The sequence below is a fragment of the Biomphalaria glabrata genome, chromosome 11 (genome assembly GCF_947242115.1).
Source record: "Biomphalaria glabrata chromosome 11, xgBioGlab47.1, whole genome shotgun sequence".
In the NCBI taxonomy this organism is placed as follows: domain Eukaryota; kingdom Metazoa; phylum Mollusca; class Gastropoda; family Planorbidae; genus Biomphalaria; species Biomphalaria glabrata.
This window is the reverse complement of record NC_074721.1, coordinates 32,271,859-32,294,721: the sequence shown is the minus strand read 5'-3', so window position 1 is coordinate 32,294,721 and position 22,863 is coordinate 32,271,859. Positions and strand designations below refer to the sequence as shown.

Below are 22,863 nucleotides of genomic sequence, written 5' to 3'. Positions count from 1 at the left end.
GGAACACTGTGTGTGCCAGATGTGCTGGAGAGGGTCATGAGGACAAGGGCTGCACAGCCCAGTTCAAATGCCCAAACTGTCAAGCTGGCCACTCAGCCTACTCCAAGGACTGCCCTGTGTGGAAACAGGAGGTTGCCGTGCAGGAGTACAAGGCAAGAAACGGATGTACCTTTAGCCAGGCGAAATCGGCTGTACTGGCCCTACCCAAGGGCCAATTCGGCTTGACAAAGACCTACGCCCAGGCTGTTGCTAAGAAAGGAAGATCCATAGCCACACAGACGGACACATTGACCCCACCACCCCCTCCTCCTCCCCCAACTCAGAAGAAAACACCGCCAAAGAACACACCTCTGAAGAAACAAGAAAGCCCTGTTGTCATGCTAAAGAACAGGTTCTCTGTGCTCGCTGATGAGAGCATGGAGACTGAGCAGCATGTCAAAACCAATACTCCGGGAGAACCCGGAGACATCATGTCTGACACAGGTTCTCCTCAGAGAACCCAGCCAGACACCCCAAACTCTACCGAGTTAGAGGTTGACCAACTCCCTAAGGGGAGAAATCAAAGCGGAGAGGATGCCCGAGGTGAGAGAGGAGGAAATAACCTCCGCTCTAACCAGAGGGATCTCCCCTCTCCAGAGAGAAAGACTTCCCCCAAAAGGGGGTTGTCCTCCTCTCCATCCAAACCCAAGAATAAAAATACCAAGGTCACTGGAATAAAGGGAAACGCCTCCGGGGGCCTCCCAAGGCCAAATAGCTCCAAGTAGGTCATCTAGAATAAGCCATGGATTCCAGAATTGTACAGTGGAATTGTAGAGGCCTCAAGGCCAATTACGAGGAAATGCAGCTACTGATGGACTCTGAGACTCCTGTAGCTGTCTGCTTACAGGAAACATTTCTGAAAGATTGCATCAGCTTCCGAAGCTACAGTGCTTACACCAAGAATGTTGAGGATGCAGAGAGAGCATCAGGTGGAGTCTGTATCCTTGTGAAGGATAGCATCCCCCATGAGAGGGTAGAACTACAGACCACACTACAGGCCGTAGCAGCTAGGATAACCCTTCACAAGGTTATCACTTGCTGCAGCCTGTATCTACCACCAGGCGCTCCATTAAACCGAACAGACATGGAGGACCTATTGAAACAACTCCCCCGGCCTTATTTAATCCTTGGGGATTTCAATGCCCATAACACCATGTGGGGATCCAACAATACCGACACAAGAGGTCGTATGCTGGAGGATATCTTCCTCCAACATGATTTATGCATACTTAATGATGCATCACCGACCTACTTGCACCCAGGAACTGGATCATTCACATGCATTGACCTCACCGTATGCGTCCCCGGACTACTGGACGATTTTAAATGGTCAGTTAGCAATGATCTACGGGGAAGTGATCACTTCCCAATCATCATTACTAACAATCTCCCTTCATTGGGACGACCTCAGCGGTGGAAACTGAATAAGGCCGATTGGGAACAATTCCAAAAAAGATGCTCTGAGGATATCACAGAAAATATCCTCCATGAACAGAACCCAGCTGATACCTTTGCTAGCAAGCTACTAAGTATAGCCAGGAAAGTTGTACCCCTAACCTCTGCAAATCCAAAACGGCCCAGCAAACCATGGTTTGATACAGCTTGCAAAAGTGCTATTGGTGATAGGAAAAAATGACTGGCTGCATTTATAAAGAATCCTTCCCAGGAAAACCTAAAGCTATTCAGGATAGCTAGAGCAAAGGCTAGACAAACCATACGGTCAGCCAAAAGGAATTCCTGGAGAAGTTTTGTCGGCAGTCTGGATGCCAAAACTTCTGCTAGAGCGGTTTGGAAGGCAGTAAGGCGAATCAAAGGGAAAGAATCAAATGCAATAGGGCATTTGAAAAACCAAGGACGAACTGTCACGTCCCCCAGAGAAATAGCTGACTGCCTTGCATCCTCAATAGCAGAAAAATCATCCACTGCACACTACACGCCAGAGTTCCAAAAAGTCAAAACCAGGGAGGAAAGACACCCCATTGATTTCAGGTCAGAGAACAATGAAGACTACAACAAACCGTTCTCGCTTGAGGAACTGAGGGAATCGCTGGACAAGTTACATGACACAGCGCCTGGAGAAGACGAAATCCATTACCAGTTCCTCAAGCACCTTCCCGAACCCTCATTGGCAGTCCTGCTAGGGGTCTATAACTGTGTGTGGCAAACAGGCGCTTTCCCAAACAGCTGGAGAAAAGCCACAGTTATACCAATACTTAAACCGGGAAGAGACGGCTCTGACCCAGCTAACTATCGACAAATAGCACTAACAAGCTGCATCTGCAAAACCATGGAAAGAATGATTAACAGTAGGCTGGTCTGGTACCTGGAAAGGAATAAAGTGATCTCAAACTACCAGTGCGGATTCCGGCAGGGGCGGACAACAACTGACCACCTGGTAAGGCTGGAAGCTTATATTAGAAATGCATTACTCAGAAGAGAACATCTAGTAGCTGTATTCTTCGATATAGAAAAGGCCTATGACACAACCTGGAAACATGGCATTCTACGTGACCTGGTGCTTATGGGGCTTAAGGGACACCTCCCCCGTTTTGTGGAGGAATTCCTGAAAGATCGAAAATTTCAGGTTCGAGTGGGCAACTCCGCTTCTGACACTCATGACCAGGAAATGGGTGTACCCCAGGGCAGCATTCTGTCAGTCACCCTGTTCAACATTAAAATAAATTGCATCATAAATGCGCTGTCCCCTGGCATAGAGTGCTCTTTGTATGTTGATGACTTTGTCATTCTTACTTATGGGAAAAACATGAACACCTTAGAAAGGAAATTACAGTTATGTTTAAACAAAATTCAGGGTTGGGCAAACTATAATGGTTTCAAATTCTCAGACTCCAAAACAGTTAGTATGCATTTTTGTAATCTAAGGGGTCTCCACCCAGACCCTGAACTATTTATACACAAAAAGAAGATCCCTGTCGTGAAAACTACAAAATTTTTAGGCCTCACCTTAGATTCCAAATTTAATTTTCTCCCCCACATTAAGGAACTTAAGAAGAAATGCCAAAAGTCATTAAACATACTAAGAGTACTCAGCCATACGGACTGGGGAGCTGACAGAGATACCTTGCTGCTGCTCTATCGGAGTCTAATTCGACCCAAGCTAGACTACGGATCCATAATATATGGAGCAGCAAGGAAGTCGTACCTAAAAATACTGGAACCAATACAAAATGCTGCCCTGCGTCTCTGTCTCGGCGCGTTTCGTACATTACCTATCCCAAGTCTCCATGTGGAGGCTGGAGAACTCCCCATGGATATAAGAATGAAAAAGCTTGCAATGCAATATATAGTCAAGCTAAAATCCAACCCCACGAACCCTGCTTTTGACTCCATATTTAACCCCACAGAGGCAGAATTATACAATCGAAGGCCTAACGTCATACAGCCGTTGGGCCTTCGAATGAGAGAACCCATCCAAAATTTAACCCCACCCATTGACCAAATCTCTAAAATAGAAACCCCTCAGAATCCTCCTTGGCTAATGAATAAACCCAAATTAAATTTATCCCTCCTTAATTTCAAAAAAGAAAATACAGACCCAAGCATACTACAAGTCCACTTTAGGGAACTGCAGGAGAGCTACGGAGATTGTGGCACCATCTACACAGACGGATCCAAAATGGAGGGAAAGGTCGCGTGTGCCTGCTCCTTTCGGAACAAAACAATCTCCCGTAGACTCCCCGATGGCTGCTCCATCTTTACGGCCGAATTGCACGCAATATTGCTTGCACTTATGGCCGTAAAAGCATCAGAAAGGAGTAAATTTATAATCTGCTCCGACTCCAAATCTGTATTGCAAGCTTTGGGGCGGATGAAGACTGACATCCCATTGGTACATAAGAGCCTAAAGCTGTTGGACCTAATAACAGCCGACCGTAGGGATGTCACCTTCATCTGGGTCCCCTCCCATGTTGGCATTGAGGGAAACGAAGCCGCAGACAGAGAAGCAAAGAGAGCCCTAAATCATGCGGTGTCAGGAACCCAAATTCCCTACTCGGACCTGAGACAAAGTATTGCCTCTGCCACCTATCGAGAGTGGCAGAACCGATGGGAGGCTGAGACTCACAGTAAACTCAGGCAGATTGTGGCGGATGTCAGGTGGTGGCCCACATCTAAGGGTCTGACAAGGCGTGGTAGCACAATCATGTCCAGACTTAGGATTGGCCACACCTACATCACGCACTCTTTTGTACTGAAGAGAGAGGAGCCCCCACTTTGCGAGTACTGTGACTCTCGCCTCACCGTGGAACATATCCTCGTCGATTGCCCCAGATACCAGGATGTCAGGGCGAAATATTTTAGAGCCACTAATCTAAAAACACTATTTAATAATGTCGACCCTGGGAAGGTACTGGGCTTTATTCGGGAAGTGGGGCTATCTACGAAGATCTGATTTCTGAATTTGTGAACATGCACTATTTACATTAGATTTTTACCAAATATTTAAATTTTTACTACCTTTACTATTTTAACTGTGAATAGACCTTGATTTTAATTATATGACTGTATAGAATCTGGCCCTTGTTGTTTAGAGAGAGAGTAGTCCTTAAGGGACTGCAGGCACGACATGGCCTAAATTGTGCCGATGTGCCTCAAATCCAAAAATCAAATCAAATCGTTTCTGGTTTTAAAAAATGTATGGAAATATTAAAACTAAATTATAAAGTACATACTGTACCTCATAGTTTTCTAAGTGTTAATGTAATGTCATTTTGTCATAGATGGACTTTTGTTGAACATCGGACACGCAGCTGGAGTTTTTGGAATTGCCAATCAAGACAACACAAGCCTCAAAGTTAATAAATAGGAGACCCAATGTCTCTCCTAGTAAGTAAAATTAAAATGGGTTTGAGTCTGTTCTCAGTCATGGGTTCTTCACTTGTGTGTAGGGAGAGAGAACCTAGATATATACACAATTAAGTATTAATAAAACATAACGAGAGATGCTTTAGTGCAATTAGGTTTGAAAACTGCCTCCATCAGGTCTACATGTTATGATACTAGCTTTGAGAACTACTTGCACCTGATCTACATGTTATGATACTAGCTTTGAGAACTACTTGCACCTGATCTACATGTTATGATACTAGCTTTGAGAACTACTTGCACCTGATCTACATGTTATGATACTAGCTTTGAGAACTACTTGCACCTGATCTATATGTTATGATACTAGCTTTGAGAACTACTTGCACCTGATCTACATGTTATGATACTAGCTTTGAGAACTACTTGCACCTGATCTACATGTTATGATACTAGCTTTGAGAACTACTTGCACCTGATCTACATGTTATGATACTAGCTTTGAGAACTACTTGCACCTGATCTACATGTTATGATACTAGCTTTGAGAACTACTTGCACCTGATCTATATGTTATGATACTAGCTTTGAGAACTACTTGCACCTGATCTACATGTTATGATACTAGCTTTGAGAACTACTTGCACCTGATCTACATGTTATGATACTAGCTTTGAGAACTACTTGCACCTGATCTACATGTTATGATACTAGCTTTGAGAACTACCTGCACCTGATCTACATGTTATGATACTAGCTTTGAGAACTACTTGCACCTGATCTACATGTTATGATACTAGCTTTGAGAACTACTTGCACCTGATCTACATGTTATGATACTAGCTTTGAGAACTACTTGCACCTGATCTACATGTTATGATACTAGCTTTGAGAACTACTTGCACCTGATCTACATGTTAAATCACAAGTAAATAAATGTAGAGTGCTTGCTTTCTGTTTTAAGTGTTTAGACAAAAGTAGATCTAATTACTTGTGCTTTCAAATCTCCAAACTGATGTTTGAATTATCAATTATGTCTGACCCTATTTCAAGATTCTTTGATAATGAGGAGTAACATCTTGTTCAGTAGAAAGTAACACTTAGTGCTTAGCTTTATTGGATTATTGCACACAATTTAATTTTAACTTCAGCAAAACCATTTAGAAAAATAGGCATTATTTTAGACTAATTTGTGTATCGTTAATTATCATTAGATTTTTTTTTTTTTGCTTTCTTTCTCATCACTATATAGGTATATTGGGGTTACTACATTATTAATAAGTTGATGACGTTCTTATTTATTACTGTCATAACCAGATTCAACTGGCGGTGTTTACTCATTGAAAAACTCTAGAATTAGCATCTTCAGACATGAATGGGACCCAGAGATTTAATTACCAGACGGATATTGAGCACACCAGAAATGATATTGATTTGATCAGTTGTGTCACTGTTTATTTCCCAACAGAATTGTGCTCGAGCAGCCAATGAAAACAAAACATCAAAGAAAAAACCTGAAAGTAAACCTTTAGATGCTCAAAACGATAAAAGTTTGAAGCAGGTTTGTAACACTGCATGAACATACTTACAACTTGGTGTTTTTTCAAACCTGTTAAGTGTTTTTCTGGCTATCTCTTTTCCTCTTAGGTCCCATTTAATATTAGGTACCGGTTATTTCTTTATAATGTTGTTTGGTGTGGTTATTTCAAGTCAGTTTCAGCTAGGTTATTTATACAAAAGATATAACATTTTTAATACATTTAAGTCAGTGAGGAACATAAATTAGTAATTAATAGTATAAATTTGCCATTTTTTGTGTTAATGTGTAGCACCAAACTGCTAACCTTGTATCTGTTGTTAGTTTTTCTTTGAGTACTTTGACAGCTGCTAAAGATATAGAGAGATATTCATAGTTTTATTATTTAAGCAATAAATTCACAAATGCATTAAATAGACAATGTCATGCTACCAACTTAACTGCTGTAGATGACTGCCTCTTAACTTTTACTAACTGTTTTTTTTTTCTCTCAAAACTTTCACTCTTTCTCTTGCATTCCAATAGACGGCTAAAAAAAAAATTCTTTTTCTGAAGATAATTGCATCTTAGCCCTAAAACCTCTCACCAGATGATGGGGGATGGCAGCAAGCAGGCCATTGTCCAGAGCACATACTACATCCTACATTTGAAAGAAATGCCTATATCTGATGACTTAGATGCTGCTTTATGTAGTTACAGTAGTTCATGATTTGAATTGTTCAGTACACAACTTTCCTTCAAATAGCAATGGAATTGTATAATCATCATAGGTTTTACCAAAATAGATTTACATTTAGTTTTAATTAATGGCATTCATTATTATTTTGATCTCTGTATATTATAACAAGAGATCAATTTCTATGGGAATAAGGAGCATTTGATATTTTACTAAAATGATTAACAATTTAGGCTAGCTAATAATTTTGTTGTTGTTGTTGCTCTCTAGAAAAACTCAAAAAGTGACCAGAAGGTTTCTAATGAAATGAGCAATCAGGTTGGGATCCAGTACTTGCCAATTTGTCATCATTATGAACTCTCTGTTGTTATTGGTGAGTAGCTCAAAGTCCATCCTCTCTAATAGGTTTTTTTTTTCCTAAAGAAATTATAGATCTAAATACTAGTCAAATGGTTAAAAAAGTTACATATAAATGTGATATGGTAACAGATTGGTTACAAATAGGAAAAGACAGTTTTGGAGTACATGCAATTAATTAAATAGAGAAAGCTTAAAAGTACTTTGAAGTAAATGCTCTGGGTTTGAATCCAGAAGCTGTTTTTTTTTCTCTCTGGATTCAAGGTTATTTCTTAGTTCACTCCGCTGTAAAAAATGGAACCAGGTTCAGCAAGTTTGTCATTGCCAGAAGTGGTGATGGATATATGCATTCCATTACCTATAAAATGGTTTCTAATGGCTTGTGTCTCAAATAGCCTCTGAAAAACAGTCCAACAACTGGCTTTCATGTGTGGCTCAGATATTGAGTCTGGTGGAACTGTTTTCACTAACAGGAGAATGGGAGTAACTGACACCCAGTAAGCTTTGGGCAGCAGGAGCTTGTTAGCCATGGCTGGCTACCCACATAGGAGAAGGAAAACTCTGAATTCAAACCTCTGCTGCCTTGCTGCTATACCCATATCATAGGAAAGGCTTCGAGAGTCTACAGTAATGTCCAGGCATTCATCTCATTTCCATTAGATAATCCATAGTCGCTTTGCGACTGAAGGAGGAGGCTATAAATTGGAACCTGATGTCTGTAAGAAAAGTAAAAAATATTGAGGGTTTTTATTTCTTTCCGTATAGTATAATTATTAGTCTCATTTTAAACTATTATTACATGTCTCTGATATTTATCTGGCATTTAGGTAAAGGTCACAGTGGATCATCCTCCATATTTTTAGCCAAACATTTACCTACTGCCTCCCTGATAGCCATTAAAAAAATCAATGTAGAGGTATGGGACAGGGAGCTGTCTTACATACAGGTGAGTGTTGATATTTATCTTAGTTGATTTGTAATGGTAGAAATAACATATATAAATACACTTAAAAAAAGTAAGGGAAGTTATATTTCTGAGAGTTGTATTTAAAAAGAAACAGGAGATTTTACCTACCATGTATAGAGGTTAAAAATGGTGCAAAGTATTTGATTCACTCTTTGTTAGCAAACCATTGCGATATTTTAACATATTTGCCTGTTTGATCAAATTTTGTAAATTTGTCTACACTAAAACTAAGTGTAAGAAACAAGTGTGCTTGTTTGATTTCCTATCTGTAACACTTCCCCAGCATTTATTGTGACTTTATTGTAAAGCTTGTAAATGTTGGTGTAAATGTTGTATTGAATACAGTTAAAAAAAAACAAAGCACTCAATGTTGTCTTAACATTTTTTTTTTTTGTATTTTCAGAATGAAATCATTTTAACACAGCAGCTGTCACACCCCAATATTCTACAACTACACTGCAGCTTCGTCAAAGGGCATGAACTCTGGATTGTCATGCCTTTGATGGCCTTTGGTAATAGTGTTGTTTGCATCAACATTTCTTGTGGGTCTTGTGAATTCAGAAAATAACGGCTTTGATTCAAAGATGCTCCTTAAGTCCAGCTATTTCATTTTAGTGCTTCTTCTACCCTTCTCTGGAATTTGATTGAAAGATGAGTTTATAAATGAGTAAATTCCAATACATCTGAATTGTAGACTTACCAAACAGTAATGTTGTGCAGTACCTAAGTAACTCGTCTTTTAAAATATTTTTTTTTTACTGACAGTCACACACACACATTTTGAAGAAAACACTTTTTTAATAGCACAAATATATTACTTATTTATTTTTGTGACCTCCATTAACCCCTAAAACGCGTGTGGTAGTTTAGCCTTTAAACATCAGAATTGTAATTCCAATTTGTATGCACTCATTGTAAAACAGCTCAGCACTTTAAGGGTTAAATGTTTCCACCCTGTGACAATGAGCAATGTAATGTAAACAATGTAATGTAAATAAGAATAGGTATTGAGAGGTAGATGTAAAAGTGTAAGTGAGTAAAGTTCCCCCTTTCAGACCTTCTGATCTATGGGGAAAATAATGTAAAAGTTCATCTGTTTCTGTGGCCCACTGTTAACGAGGGTGTCTTGTGGCCAGCACAACAACCAACTGCCTTTACTTTCACCCAATTAAGGTCAGTTACCCATTAAAGCTGGGTGGACTCAGAGGCGCCTTAAAAATTCTGAAATAGTATAGTTAAATAAAGGACTTATAGACCATTATGGCTATATGTAGGCCTAATCATTGGCATATTTAGGTTCAGTTTGAAATATGTCAAAAATATGTAGAAAATATAATAATTCTTCATTATCTCCTCATCAGAAATATACATATAGTTAAAGCTATATATATATAGGAATGGGGGGAGGTACCTTTTTTAAAATGCGGGCAATAAATCCTTGGCAGTGACAACCCCTTTCCAAGATTTGTTTACTTTGTCAACGGTTGTCATATATCCTGTACAGATGAGCTACTCACGTTCATTCTGAATTTTTTTTTTTTAAATTTTCAATAAAAAAACAACATTTTGTGCATTCCTGTTAATTGAAAAATAGATCAGAAGAAATACTGAGTCATGTAAAACTTACAATTCTCTACTCAGCTTAGTCTGAAACATAAATCAATTATTGCATCTTGTTTTTTCCCTAACAGGTTCATGTAGAGACCTGATCCATGCATACTTTAACTCCGGTCTGCCTGAACAGGCCATTTTGTTTATATTAAGAGATGTTCTTCTGGCAGTTGAGTACATTCACCAAAGAGGAATAATTCACAGGTAAGAAGTCTGCCATATTTGAAATAGAAAAAAAATCAAATATTTCTAACAATGGCTTGTTTATCAAATTCAAAGCTCTTTAAATGCATGAAATAAAGAATTCAACATGCACATCAATTATATCAAAAAATCCTTTTGTGAATTATGGCTGAGCTTGAAATCGGAAAATTTTTTAATGTCATTACAAACAAAATACTTCTAGAGCTAATTTAAATGTATAACTTGATAACATATAACACATATGATTCTGTAGTCTGTTTAAAACTTTCTAAATTTGTGATGAAGGCACACAGTCAGTAGTTTTATGTAGATAAGCAATCTGAACTGTGGTCTCCATGGTCCCAAGTTGGAAATTATCTTCACAAGATCTAACTTTAGACCTTGATCTAGACTTTTAGACCCTAGTCTAGCTAGATCAAGAAGCTAGATCACTAAAATTTATGGACTTTTCATGGTTGTGTGAAGTCAGGAGGAATGAAGCCTTCATGTTAGGCTAATAAATATCTACTTCAGATTATGGGCTAGATCTTGTGTGTCTTCGACTTTAGTTGAAACAATGAGAAGAAACAACTATTTTTTCAATGCATGGAGAAAAATAATGCCCGGTGAAATTCTTGCTTGAGCCTAGCCCACCTTCAATCATGACACATGAGATTGGACCATAGCGCTCTGAGCATGCTATAAGCATGAAAGTAGCACTATATAAAAGCCATAATTTATTTATTTATTTAACACAGCCAGCTAACCATGCAATCAGAATGGGAAGTAGACACGCTTTTTGTTTTTCACATTTTTAGCTAGAAATAAGCAAAAAAAATACAGTCATTCAGTAGTTATATGTAGATAAGCAATCTGAACTGTTGGAACCCCACCCATGCCATCCCCCACCATCCTTTGGGAGTTTTTGTCAAGGAATTTATTATCTTCAAGTCTTAAGGAACATCCAAAACATGTAAAACAAGTTGGTAATTAATGTTTCCTTAATTAATTTAGCGTTAGATTTCTATATAAAAATGAAATACCTTACAAAATAAGTTTTTCTCTGATATGCTGTTTATCTGTTGAAGAATGTACATTTTTTTATATCAGTTGTTGAAATGAAAGTTCTATTACCTAATTATGTATGTATTTCACATGATACATGTTTGCTTAATCTACAGAGGGATAAAAGCCAGTCATGTGTTAATATCAAAAAATGGCCAGGTCTGTTTGACTGGTCTGCACAATTCCTACAACACAATACAAAATGGTAAAAAGCTGCGCAAGGTCCATGATTTCCCAATACATTCAGTGGACTGTCTACAGAGCTTCAGTCCAGAATTGCTGCATCAGGTACGTTACTTTATTTACATAGACTTAGATCTAACACCATTCAGAGCATCAGGAAGCAAGAATCCACTGTCCAGCAAAGCTTGCAGCCTCTTGGCAGCAGGTGTCCACTTCTCTGAGGTCATTCTTGAAGGTGCGGCAGCAGGTTGTATGAGGATGTCAGTGTCTGCATTTTCCTCATATAGCCTCCCTTGGGTGGGTAATTCATTCTGTCGAAGGATATGTTCCACAAAACCTTATGTGATGGTCACAATGTACATGACAAGTCAAAGAAATTAAAACTTTATGCTTTTAGTTCTGTTACAATGAAAGTCTACTCAAACTCAAAAGCTCAGGTCAAAATGTTCATTTCAACAAACAACTGTATCAATATAAGATGCCTAAAGATTCATATTAATAAACTGATTCTCTGCCTCAGAATGAAATCAATAATCTTATTAAAGACTTTTTACATTTTAAAAATTTGTCAATATCTGTTGACTGAAATACACTTTTTTTAAGCATTACATCAATCGGAATAAATCATTTCTTGATGAAGGTATAATTTTAAAAAATATTGATTCAAAATTAGTTTGAAGTAATTAATTACTCTATTTGTATATAAGACAAAGAAATGGATATCTTTTGGATGTTGTCACAGATAAAATAGTAGCCTTATTGTATTTGATTATATTTAATATGAATTGTTTGAACCAAAAGCATGAACATGTGAACATTAGTTATCAGATGACCGAAAGTACAAGTGATAGGGAGAACAAGATTTGAGTCAGTCAGCGAATTTTAGTTAGTAAATGAAGGGTTAGTCAATAGAGCAGTCAATTAAGGTCAATCAAATTAGTAAATCAAGTAAAGTCAGTCATTTTAATCAGAGAAGTCAAGTGAATGAATTCCAGTAGAGTGGTCATGTTGTTCCCCTTTCATACCATGTGGTCTTTAAGGCAGAGGATTTTAAGGTCATCTGATTATGTGGCCCTTGGTTAATGAAGTTGTCATGTGGCCAGCACAACAACCAACCGCTTTTACTTTTTCCCAGCTAATGTCAGGTACCCAAAAAGAACATGGCGACGCAGTATACTAGGGGAAACCGAGAGGACAGGAAAGAGCTGGGAAGCCATCAAAAAACTAGACAGTGAAGAGTGGCATGTTTTTGCTGAGGCCCTATGTTCCTCGAGGAACTCAAAGGAATGATGATGATGAATGTCAGGTATCCATCAGAGCTGGGTAAACTCAAAGGCGCCCCAAAGATCCTCAAATTAAAAATCTTTACTAGGATTTGAACCTGGGACCCTCTGGTTTGGAAGTCAAGCACTTTTCCACTCAGCACCTTCGATCAGTTATGTTAGAAGTTAGAATTAGTAAAGATGTTGTTTGGAGACAGTTAATGTATATTTTATACTGAGAACAGTCACCATATTTAGTTATAGAGTTAAATACCAAGTAATTATGTATTGAAGGGCAAGGTTAGGAAGTTGATATGCTTTTATTAGAACATCAAGCTATAATGGATCTTTATTTATTGCATCAATGAAGTATTGTATTATGAACTTAGTAGTGTGACAACTCAATTTGTATTTTTAAAGTCACAGATCATGTGGATGAATGGAAAATATGTTCAAAGCTGCTTTGAAAAGATAACTAGGTCTTACTGAATACATCTTTTTAAAACGTTTGTACTAATCTATTGTAAATTTGATGAAAGTAAGCTTCTAATTCATCTGAAATAATGCTTAATTGACATAATCATTGAGTAACTAATATGTTTTTGTACTTTCAGAATTTAGCTGGTTACAATTTTAAATCTGATATTTACAGTATTGGAATATTAATTTGTGAGCTTGCAAATGGCCAGTCACCTTTTTCAGATATGCCTGCAACTCAGGTAAGTTTACAGTCAGTTTTTATTTGTTGAAAATACATTTTAAGTTGTTCCTTTTTATAGCCTTACAAGGGGGGAAAACTATTAATAAACTCTTATGTAAGTTGAAAGTTATCTACCATTTTTCATAACCTAAACAACAAATGAAATGAAAGTCCTAATTTTTTTTTACTTTTTTAGCAAAAATTATGGTCTTGAATTGGAATAATGAACCCAAATAGAAATATAAAAAAAAAAATTAGTTGTCATTTTGTAATGTTCATTAGATACAGATTTTACATTTAAACAAAAATATTTGTTTGTACATGTAATCATTTCTATTCTCAGATGTTGCTAGAGAAGCTAAATGGAACAAAACCAAAGTTAGCTGACTCTACAACAGTAGGAGATTTTATTATTGATGATGGTAAGTGGTAGTAGGAATCAACTTGTTTTCTCTAGCATAGCAAACAGCTGGAGAACTCTTACATGGCTTTGTCTGGGCTAGATGTGGTGAAGTGTGTACGTCAAAGCTAGGTTTGGGTAGCCATTTGGAATACTACATTTTTTTCTTAATCTTTGGACTCATAAGCATTTTTTTACTGACCTAAATCTAGTATAGTGAATAATATTACAACTAGATCTGGATTTGATTGTGTGTGTATCTTGTGTATCACCACTAGGTTTAAATGTCATCATTGATTGGTATCATTGACAGAATCACTTTATATAATACTCAGAGATTGTTCGTTTTTAATATATCTTAACTGTATGATACTTTACTAGATGGAAATGATGACCAACCTGGTACAACACAAGAGAGAGCAGATGTCATATTTTTCAAGAGGACATTTTCACAAAACCTGCACGAGTTCACTTCAGAATGTTTAGAACTTGATGTAGTCAAAAGGTAAATGAAGTAAATTAATACTTGTGGGTAGTAGATTATTACTGCTAAGTTAAGGGGCATTGAGGCTCAATTGTATGACATTTAGTTATGGATATCTGACATTTAGTTATGGATATCTGCCATTTAGTTATGGATATCTGCCATTTAGTTATGAATATCTGCCATTTAGTTATGGATATCTGCCATTTAGTTATGAATATCTGCCATTTAGTTATGAATATCTGCCATTTAGTTATGGATATCTAAATGTATAGAATTTCAATCTTAGCATATATTTTTTTTCCCTAAAACTGTTCTTAATTAGGTACAAAATATGTAATGATTTTTTTTTTGCTCTTTTAATATTGTCTTTGTAACTTTGCTGTTGTAACATTGTCTTTGTAACTTTGCTGTTGTAACATTGTCTTTGTAACTTTGCTGTTGTAACATTGTCTTTGTAATTTTGTTTTTGTTTTTATAACACTGTCTTTGTAACATTGTCTTTTTTTTTTTTTGTAACATTGCCTTTGTAACATTTTGTTACATTTTCTTTGCAGGCCATCCGCCACACAGCTACTCAATCACTCTGTGTTTAAAAGTATCAAAAACAGACCATCATCATCACTTCCGTCACTGCTACAGCCTGTCACCCCACTCACTGACCTTGCCAAAGTACCAAGGGGTAAGTCTGCACTGACACATGCACATGTACGCAGTTATTGTTTCATTCAGGCTCAGATTAATTATTTTAACCAACTTAGTGAGAATTAAATATGTGTCCTGTCTATATTGATTTTTGCTTTATAACACAATTCAAGTGGCTTAAAGAATGTCATAAGCTGTTTTAAAATGTATACATCAAACATACTTACAGGTTTAAACCCAGCTGATAACATATTCATACACAGACAACATAAGCTTATGAAAATCATACTCTTTTGAAAAGTGGAAATGGAATAGCTCTACTTTTCAATAGCGCTAACATAATTCTTTCTGTCCAGAATGATGATCTCATTTTTGATTTAAATGGCCAATTCTGTCAGATCAATGATGTCATCATAGAGTCTTTTAAAATCCTTTTTTTTCTTTTTTCCTGCATATGTTTTTAATTGCTTAAAACTTAATCTTGAATTATTTCCTTTTGCTTTCACCATTTTTTTTTTCTGGGTGTTTTTTTTTTAAATGTACTTTTTCTGATGAGGTAAATTCAGATACTAAGCTGAATGTTTCAATTTTAAGTGATAATTAAAGGTAATTATTATGTTTTTGTAAATATGGATAGAATCATAAAATACTTTGTATTAAATCCAGATGTAAAATATTTTCTAGATCTAGATATATAGTAAATGTGTCCTAGTGGCTAAGTTTTTATTTTTTTAACGGCCACCCACTCCATCAGAACTACGCCAAGTCGTCGCGAAAAACAAGAACAGACCGGTACAAAAACTCGTTCGTACCTCACTCGGTCAGACTATATCAACGCCACTCGTTGATCAGGAAACATGAAACAGACCAAGATGCCTGTGTGTAGTCGCTGAATGAACTCTTTATGTTGTGTCTGTTCTATTTATGTGCATGTTTCTCTTGTGTTGTCTTTATATGAGAAAAAAGTCCTTGTAATCACAACAAATTTCCATAAGGATCAATAAAGCATTCTTAGTCTTAGTCTTATTTCGTAATGCAAAATTTGAATCACTTTTGGTCCTGTAAACAAAAATTTGCCATCCCTAAAAAAGCCATGTTGTTCTCTTTATCTCTATACAAATATAACACATTCTGATTACAAAGGAGAAAGTTATTGTAACTCAACCGTAATATAGTAGTGCATGACAATTGGGCCAAGTAAATTATTCAGTTGGATGGAGAATAATTCTGGACAGATTAAGTTAAGAAGGACAATACTATGTTAACAAAACTTTTTATTTAATTTATAGTTGTCTGGGATGAACATCCGATAGTTGATATGGGATTTATTCATCCACCCTGAATAACTGACAGTTATTGTCCAGTCAAATACAAAAACACATCTTAATAAAATAATCAGAAAAACACAAAGTCAAGGGTACATTTCTTGTTCCATTTTTTAGGAAAAAATGGAGAAGAGCCATTTCTTCTTTAGTACTATTAGAGCATAGAATGGGTTGCCTTAATCAGCCAGGAAAATTGATGACTTAGCAGATTGTATTTAATTAACATGCAAGAATAGTTTACACATGAATAGATGTAGGAGGTAATTAACTTTTATTATTATGGAAGGTCGGTAATTAATTAGTCACTTGAGCAAACCTTTACTAGTTAGGTCTCTTGCACAGTAAAAATGTGTAGCCAGATGACAAAAAAACAACAACTGATGAGTCATTGGACAGTATTTAGTTTTGCTGCATCCAGCTATTCTCATTTTATCTACTTTACTTCTTTGTGATTGGTTCATTTCTTGTAGCTGTAAGATTAAAAAAAAACTCTCGTGTAAAAGCATGTTTTTAGTCACATAGGCCATTGAGTCCTTGGCACTGTTTGGTGACCCTAGAACTCAGTGGCAAGACATGGTTGTTTCAAATAATCATACAGCCATTTTAACATCATTGCTTAATGTGAAACTGCCCATGCCCTTCATCATATTTCCAACTGTACAGTTTTATTAGCCATAAGGCAAAGAAACTTATAATGTCCTAAGAACTTAAAATCTGAAACCACATTGACCTAAGAACAAAACTTTACTGACAATATGAGAAACTAATTTGTCTTGTCCCAATAGTAGTCTCAACCACAGTATCTGAAACCTTTGTATAGGCTCTACATATAGTTAGTGGGACTTAAATGGCAAAGTGAAGCACTAACACTGATATATTTTCTTGTTTCTACCATATCGTTTAATTGATGACTGTTTTCTTTGTTTCATTATTTCTTTTTAGATCTATCTGCTGAGGAGGATGATTTTACTAGAAAGATGAGCGAAGTGTCTATGCAAGAAGACTGGACATTTTAAACACATCCTAGGATTAATTTTCTTTGGCATTTCAGTGATTTTATGACATGCATATATTTATCTCAGAAGCATGAAGACCTTTAATGCCACTTGTACAAGCAATTTATGTTGTTCACATTACAAAGATAAAAGTAAAAGCTTGTGATTTACTGATACAACTTCTACAACTGTACAAGGGCAAGAGAATTTGACTTTGTGATAGACTTGACCCACGTGTTGATATGGTGAGAAAAATAATGTCGCTTGTGGAAAAATGATTTTTCTACTACAGCAATCCAATGACTTTGTTTCATCGTGAGCTTGAATCATTGAGTGGAAGGTTGTTGATGTTTGTGGATTATGATATCATAGTGATGGACCTTATGATGACTAGGTGTAAAACAGACCTCAGAGGGTGAGCCTCTAAATATGCCTGCATGTTATCAAAGGCTGAGACTGAAACAGTGATACTTAAAGGCCAGGGCTAGTGATATGTTGTCATGTTTTAAATCTACCATGTTTCACCATTCCAGTGTATAAAAAAATAATACTTTCTTGTTTTATTGAAAGGTCAGCATAAACAATATTTGAACATTTGTTAAAGCAAGGTCTAATGAAGATTGAGATTTAATCTTACATCTAAAAGACAATATCAACCATATAGCAAAGAAAAACAAAATTCATGAATGATTTAAAATGATTGATTTTTGGTAATTCACTAATTAATCAATGTTTGTCCAATTGAAAGTTGACAAAAGATCTTTTCTGTAGTTAACAAAAAAATTATTTCGTAGCAAGCAGGAGTTTTCCATATATATATTTCAAACTCTCCCCATGCATGACTGATAAAGCTGTTCAACACCGTTTCATTGTTTGATAGTTTTACACTGTCCATAGGTATGGTACTAGGCTGATGTATAGAATTAAAATTTATCAACATTTCTGCTTCTTTTAATTCATGAAATCAGCCAAGCAATTTCAAAATCAAAATGTATTTTTTAAATTATATTTACATCTTTTATAAAATATAGTAATTTCTCAAAAAATTAATTTGGTTCTTTTTATTTATTTTTTTATTTTGGCTTTCCCTTAAGTAGTTCCACAAAAGTAGTTTAGAAATTTTAGAAAGGCTAGACAATATTTTCTTTTCTTAATGGTATATTTTAAGAATTTAAAATGTTACTATGTTACTTGAAGACATTTTTTTAGAAGTTAAGGAAGGAAAATTAATACCTAGAAACTGAGAGATTGACAATGATGTATTTGATGTTTCTTGATGTTCCTATGAGGAATATGCTTTTTATTGATATGGTGCTTTATTAAGTTGACTCTTATGTTGTGTAACATTTGTAGACAGTTCGATCATGTTTAACATTTGTGTACAGTTACAGAAAAGAGAAATAGCTGTTTTGCTTGAGAAAAATTCTATTCAGCTTAAGTTTAATTCTTGACATAAAAATTCATATTTTCAATCAAGATAATAACAAACCAAGACCCTCAGTTTGTGTATCCACTTTATATTCATCCTTGATTATTTCTTTTTCTTTTCACCAAACTAGTTAATTTATCGTATAGTAATTGAAACAAGAAATTGAATCTTTGTTGTTTTAAAGGAAATTAAAACTAGGCATTTTTTTTTTTTTTACATTTTAATGTCATTTTGACATTTTCTTTAGTAATAGATTATCCAAGTAATCTATGTAAAAGACTAGAATCTAATACATTTCTTTAGAATTTTTTTTAAAATAAAAAAATGTTATTACTTGTTGATATTTAAAATTTGATGATGCTCTACAGTTTATATTAAAATTTACTGTGAGTCAAGCTCTTTTCAAGAGATAACAAGAAAACAGATGTATTGAAACATTTTTCCTCAGCCTGTGAGAGTAATATCTTATTCAAAGTTTGTTTGTACTGATCTATAAAATATACTTGTTGCTTAAAAATCATTGGTTTTTATAAATATTGAAGGCATTTTTGTATTAGTTAATTATTGTTTTATAAATTTATATAGACACAATTATCATTACACTCTGTTATTAAATAATATGTTTACATACATGTGCATTGTTAATGCTAAATTAGCATTTCTACGAAGTTTTTATTCATACCTGTAAATAAAATTGGAAAAAAAAAAAGCTTTCCACCTTTACAACTTTTGATTCAGGGTGCAGATGGTGTAAAGCTCCACTCTTCCTATGGCAGACAGTTTATCAAGGTTGTCATGTAGCCAGCACAACGACCAACTTACAAGTAGAGTTGGGTGGCATCATAAAAAGGTTTTTAACTGGATTGAAACTTGAGACCAGAAGAGTTCAGCACACCCTCCTCAAATTATACTAATAAAAATCAATTAAAAATGTTAAATATAGATTATGGTCGGTCTGACATTTTATAGTAAAATACTCTAAAATGTCATAGCAAGGCCGGATTTCAATTAAATGTAAACTATTTGGTGAATCTTAATTCATTTTGAATAATATTTTTTATTAATCTCACTGGTTAGAAATTGTAGGTTCTTTAAAGTAAGTCAGCAATCCTTAGATTAAGCCAGCCTCCAGCAGCCACTTTACACATTATAATATTTGAACAGCCTTTAATGTACTATCGAAATATTTGTCCAAACACAAAAAGCTCATAAAAACATACTTAGCTGAAACAATTCTGATTTCCAGTCTATATACTGGTATTTGGTATGCACTCTGGAATGTCATCCCAATTGTTCAGGTTTGAACCTCCTATCTCTTGCTGACCTGCATCTGGTTTGTGCTAGGAAGTAAAAATGTTCATTTTTGTAGAAACGTCTATATTTTACTAATCACTTGAAGTCAACCTCTATATCTTTTGTTGATGTTACAAAACAAACTTTTTAAAATTCACATTTTGTCTTACATTGATGTAAGCATTTCATTCAACAAAGTTAACTGGTACTTAGGAGATGTACTGGTGTAGGAAGAAATGTATGTATGATTGTGAATACTAGTTAATTTTATAGAAAGAATGTTAAGTTTATTAATAATAATAATAATAATAATAACCTTTTTATCCATAAAGACATTGTCTTACAATTTGTGCATTACATAAAACATCGTAATTATAGAAAGGGAAACATACATTCACACCAGTTTCACAACAAGTAGTAACGTCTGTATTTTATAAGATTAGATAAGAAAGAAAAGGTTTAATGAGTTTGAATTTTTCTTTTTTTTAAGCATAAATATCTGTCAAGGAATCTCTCAAAATAGATTTGTTAATATATGAATTCTGCTATACAAGAGTCTAACAGTCACACAATTAAATAAATATTAGTTTGTGATGGAAATGGTGAAGGTGGCACTGGTCAGTAAAGTCTCAGTGATAGGCCTCTTGGCTGCAATGCTAATTATTGTTTTGCTGATATTGTGGAGATTTGGATTGTTGAGATTTGATGATGTTTCTAAGAGCCTAGATTCCTGACATTACTTTAAGAGAGTCATTTAATGTGGATGATAGTCTTTCATAAGCCACAACACTGACTCATTATACATATTGAAGAGTTTTACTATGGGATTCCTACCTTTGGAGTCAACTGTTGGAGTGAAGCTTGGTGTAACTTAGCACTGAACTTTTCCTTCAGAATTGAAGATTATTACAACTTCAAAACTTCCAGCATGATGATGGGGGATAACAGAGGGCAGGATTCGAACCGCAGATCATCAAGACGACAATGCACAGTGAATAGCAGATATCCAATAGCCAACTGTTTCTATATAATAAACATGGAACATGTAATTTATATATTGTATATAAATCTAGTGGGTTTTATATAAATATGAGTTGGTTTCTATCCATTGTGTGTTGCTTCAATGAAAAGTTATATGTGAAAAAAATCAAATGTAATTTCATATTGATTAATTTTGTTTAGTTCAGCCAAATAATAATATAGTGTTAGTGAATGTTCGAATGTAATGAATTGTAACTTGTGAGAATCTAATGTGTGTATGACCTAAGTGTGTGTTTGTCTCTGAGTGAAGTCATGTATCCACATAACAAGCTCAAAAAAGTGTCTGATACCGGTTTCTCATTATTTTAAATATATCATCTTGGTGCTAATTGAACACTTAGAAATCTGTTTAGTTTTTCTTGTTTGTGACTTAAGAATCTCAATTCTACATCTAGAGTCTATATATACATTTGAATTATTAATGTTTTGGAGAATTCAGTTGTACAAATTTTTAATTAAAGAGCGCTCTTCTGATTTTTTTTATCTTTATGTATCAAAGAGCTCAGTTTTTCTTATCTGTGTTCATGTTTGTATCAACTCACTCTGTCTGTCAGGTAAAAAGTTTGAACACATTATTTCACCCACCATCATTCTCGGATCAAATGGAAACTTTGCACAATAATTCATTGGCGAAGATAAAACATGAACCAATAAAAAAAAATTAACCAATAAGTTAATTAATTACTGGTAATTAATTATTTTATTTGATACCAACAAGGGAAATTATCTTTCAGTATTCACATATATGGCTAAATATGTGAGCTTTTGTCCATGTGGAGACTAAAGAGTCGAAAGGCCAATGTCTGGATGGATGAGAGAAAGATGTTTGTTTACACGTTACGGGTGGGTGAGTGTGGGTGACACCTTCGACATAGGGGTCACGGAGGTCACGGTGTGGGACGCGAGGCAATCAAAGTGTCTACGTGGTGGCGTGTTCGTACAGGTACATCTGAAAATAAGGGTGGAGAGAAACAGTATTTAAGGCCTGATTTGTGTCATGTTAGAAAGAGAGAGTGAGAATATTGTGGAGAGCAAAGCCAGAAGTTGTAGTTGGAACATATGTACAGCAATTATGAACTTATGTATTGTAAAGTTGTAAAATAAATATATATATTGAACTGCTACAAGTATACTTGTCCTTGCATAGCCTTAAAAAAAAGAACCCTCATCATAAGTCCCCTTCGATAATTGTACACTTTTTTCCCACAACCATTCTTGGATCAAGTTGAAATTTTAAACAATTACTCATTGTACCTAACAAAACATGAATCAATAATAATAATAATAAAAACAATTTGTCAATTTATTATTAATTATTTTGTTTGATATCGAAAAAAAGGGAAATAACCTCTACATTATTTTTTAGTGATAGTTGTAAGTGTTCTTTCCCTTCGATAAGATTTGCGGTTGTTGTTTTTTTTAAAGTAATTTTAAAATAGATTTCTTTTGGCTGAAATCACAGCTAGCGCAATGTACTCTCTTCTTACAAATGTGAAACAACTCTAAAGAATCAATTTGTTTCTTCTTGTAAAAATGAATTCAGCCCCAGAGATAGTCCAGGCTCCTGTGTAGCCTAATAGACTGAAAGTCATATCGCAGGAATAAAAAAAAAATTGTAACGCTTGGGCTTCATTGGAATAGCTTATTGTAGGGTCTATCAGGCAGAGGCGTTACTGGCGCCCCATTATTTTTCCAGAATAGAATGTTATATGAATGAATGTACAAACATTCCTCGCAGAATGATAAAAGATAGTATAAAGAATGTATTCAATAATAATAAAAATAAAATACAAATGAGAAAAACATAAATAATACTTTTAAAAAAAAAGACAATACCTACTTCCTTT

The 22,863-nt window shown here is 35.2% G+C and overlaps 1 protein-coding gene across 9 annotated transcripts in view; it reads left to right on the top strand.

Moving 5' to 3' along the window:
• LOC106055062 (STE20-related kinase adapter protein alpha-like) overlaps window positions 1-22,143 on the top strand; it is a 29,660-nt gene extending 7,517 nt beyond the window's left edge. For 6 of the 9 annotated variants that reach the window (XM_013211182.2, XM_056004274.1, XM_013211181.2 and 3 more), the window contains 12 exons: window positions 4,779-4,884; window positions 6,332-6,424; window positions 7,347-7,449; window positions 8,261-8,379; window positions 8,804-8,912; window positions 10,092-10,215; window positions 11,376-11,547; window positions 13,319-13,423; window positions 13,748-13,826; window positions 14,186-14,309; window positions 14,846-14,970; window positions 17,201-22,143. In XM_013211182.2, coding sequence (XP_013066636.2) covers window positions 4,873-4,884; window positions 6,332-6,424; window positions 7,347-7,449; window positions 8,261-8,379; window positions 8,804-8,912; window positions 10,092-10,215; window positions 11,376-11,547; window positions 13,319-13,423; window positions 13,748-13,826; window positions 14,186-14,309; window positions 14,846-14,970; window positions 17,201-17,274 — 1,239 coding nt within the window. In that variant the 5' untranslated portion in view covers window positions 4,779-4,872 and the 3' untranslated portion in view covers window positions 17,275-22,143. Of the gene's footprint in view, window positions 1-4,778; window positions 4,885-6,180; window positions 6,425-7,346; window positions 7,450-8,260; window positions 8,380-8,803; window positions 8,913-10,091; window positions 10,216-11,375; window positions 11,548-13,318; window positions 13,424-13,747; window positions 13,827-14,185; window positions 14,310-14,845; window positions 14,971-17,200 lie in introns of all 9 variants that reach the window. The other 3 variants (XM_056004278.1, XM_056004277.1, XM_056004276.1) reach the window with 2 other exon arrangements.
• The last annotated feature ends 720 nt before the right edge of the window (window positions 22,144-22,863 follow it).